This window comes from Galeopterus variegatus, unplaced genomic scaffold (assembly GCF_000696425.1).
Source record: "Galeopterus variegatus unplaced genomic scaffold, G_variegatus-3.0.2 Scaffold274, whole genome shotgun sequence".
Lineage (NCBI taxonomy): Eukaryota > Metazoa > Chordata > Mammalia > Dermoptera > Cynocephalidae > Galeopterus > Galeopterus variegatus.
Window position 1 is genome coordinate 298,226 of NW_007726385.1, and position 942 is coordinate 299,167.

General features: G+C 39.4%; 1 protein-coding gene across 1 annotated transcript in view; it reads left to right on the forward strand.

The window, feature by feature from the left end:
- The window catches only part of FAM227A (family with sequence similarity 227, member A), a 70,557-nt gene that overhangs the window by 45,231 nt on the left and 24,384 nt on the right, over window positions 1-942 (forward strand). Inside the window, exon 11 of the mRNA XM_008566902.1 lies at window positions 691-785. Coding sequence (XP_008565124.1) covers window positions 691-785 — 95 coding nt within the window. The remainder of the gene's footprint in view (window positions 1-690; window positions 786-942) is intronic.

The window sequence follows — 942 nt, forward strand, 5'->3', positions numbered from 1 at the left end:
GTCTGTATGTGGGATCCGAACCCTCGGCGGGAGCGCCACCACGCTTCTCAAGCAGCGCACTGTAGCAGTGCGCCACCGGGCCGGCCCCAGTCATTCTAATGTCATAGATGATTTGTTGTTTCTCTCTGCTTGTCTTTAAGATATTCTCTGTTAACCTTCTCTTACAGAAAAGCTATAGTTTTGTATAAGAGTTGGATATATTTTCTCTCTTAATCACATTACTCTTCCTGATGCCGCTTAGCATTTTTAAAGAGTTTACTCCTTTCTTCCCTTATTCCGTAACCATATTGTATCCTGTAAAGAATTCTATTATAGAACTTGAGTTAATGTTACACTTATTTACATGTCTTTCTTTCTCACTAAACTGTGAGTTCCTTGAAGATAGTATCAAAATTTTTAACATCTAGCATGGGCCTGGTACATAGTAGATGCTCAGTAAATATTTGTTGGGTGGATAGATGGATAGATAGATAAGTCAGTGGACAAATGTGTGGCCTGTGGGTATATATCTGACTAAAAAGCAAGTGAAATTGTATGAATTTATCTAAGCTACTTCTTCTAGCATCTCCCAATGGTCTGAACACACCCAGGCCTTTTCATTCCAGTAGGGAGCTGAGATTTATCATATGCTCTTTCTCATCACAACTGGCAAGCTCCAATTTTTTTTTTTGGCTAATATCATCATGACAGAGCATCATTGTCACACCCTGGTCATCAGGAAGGCTACACAACAAGTCAAGAGGATATCAGAAGCAAGAGAATGTGTGAAAGTGTTTTCTAAACAGGTGAGAACATGATAGGAAATTTCACAGTAGAGATGATTTAGAAGGGGGTAGGAGATAGGGCTAAAAAATCTAACTCCATGAAGATGTCATGATAACAACTGGAGTATTTCTGACTGTAGACTCAGGTAATACAGTCAGGAAACCTCCTAAGGGTAAT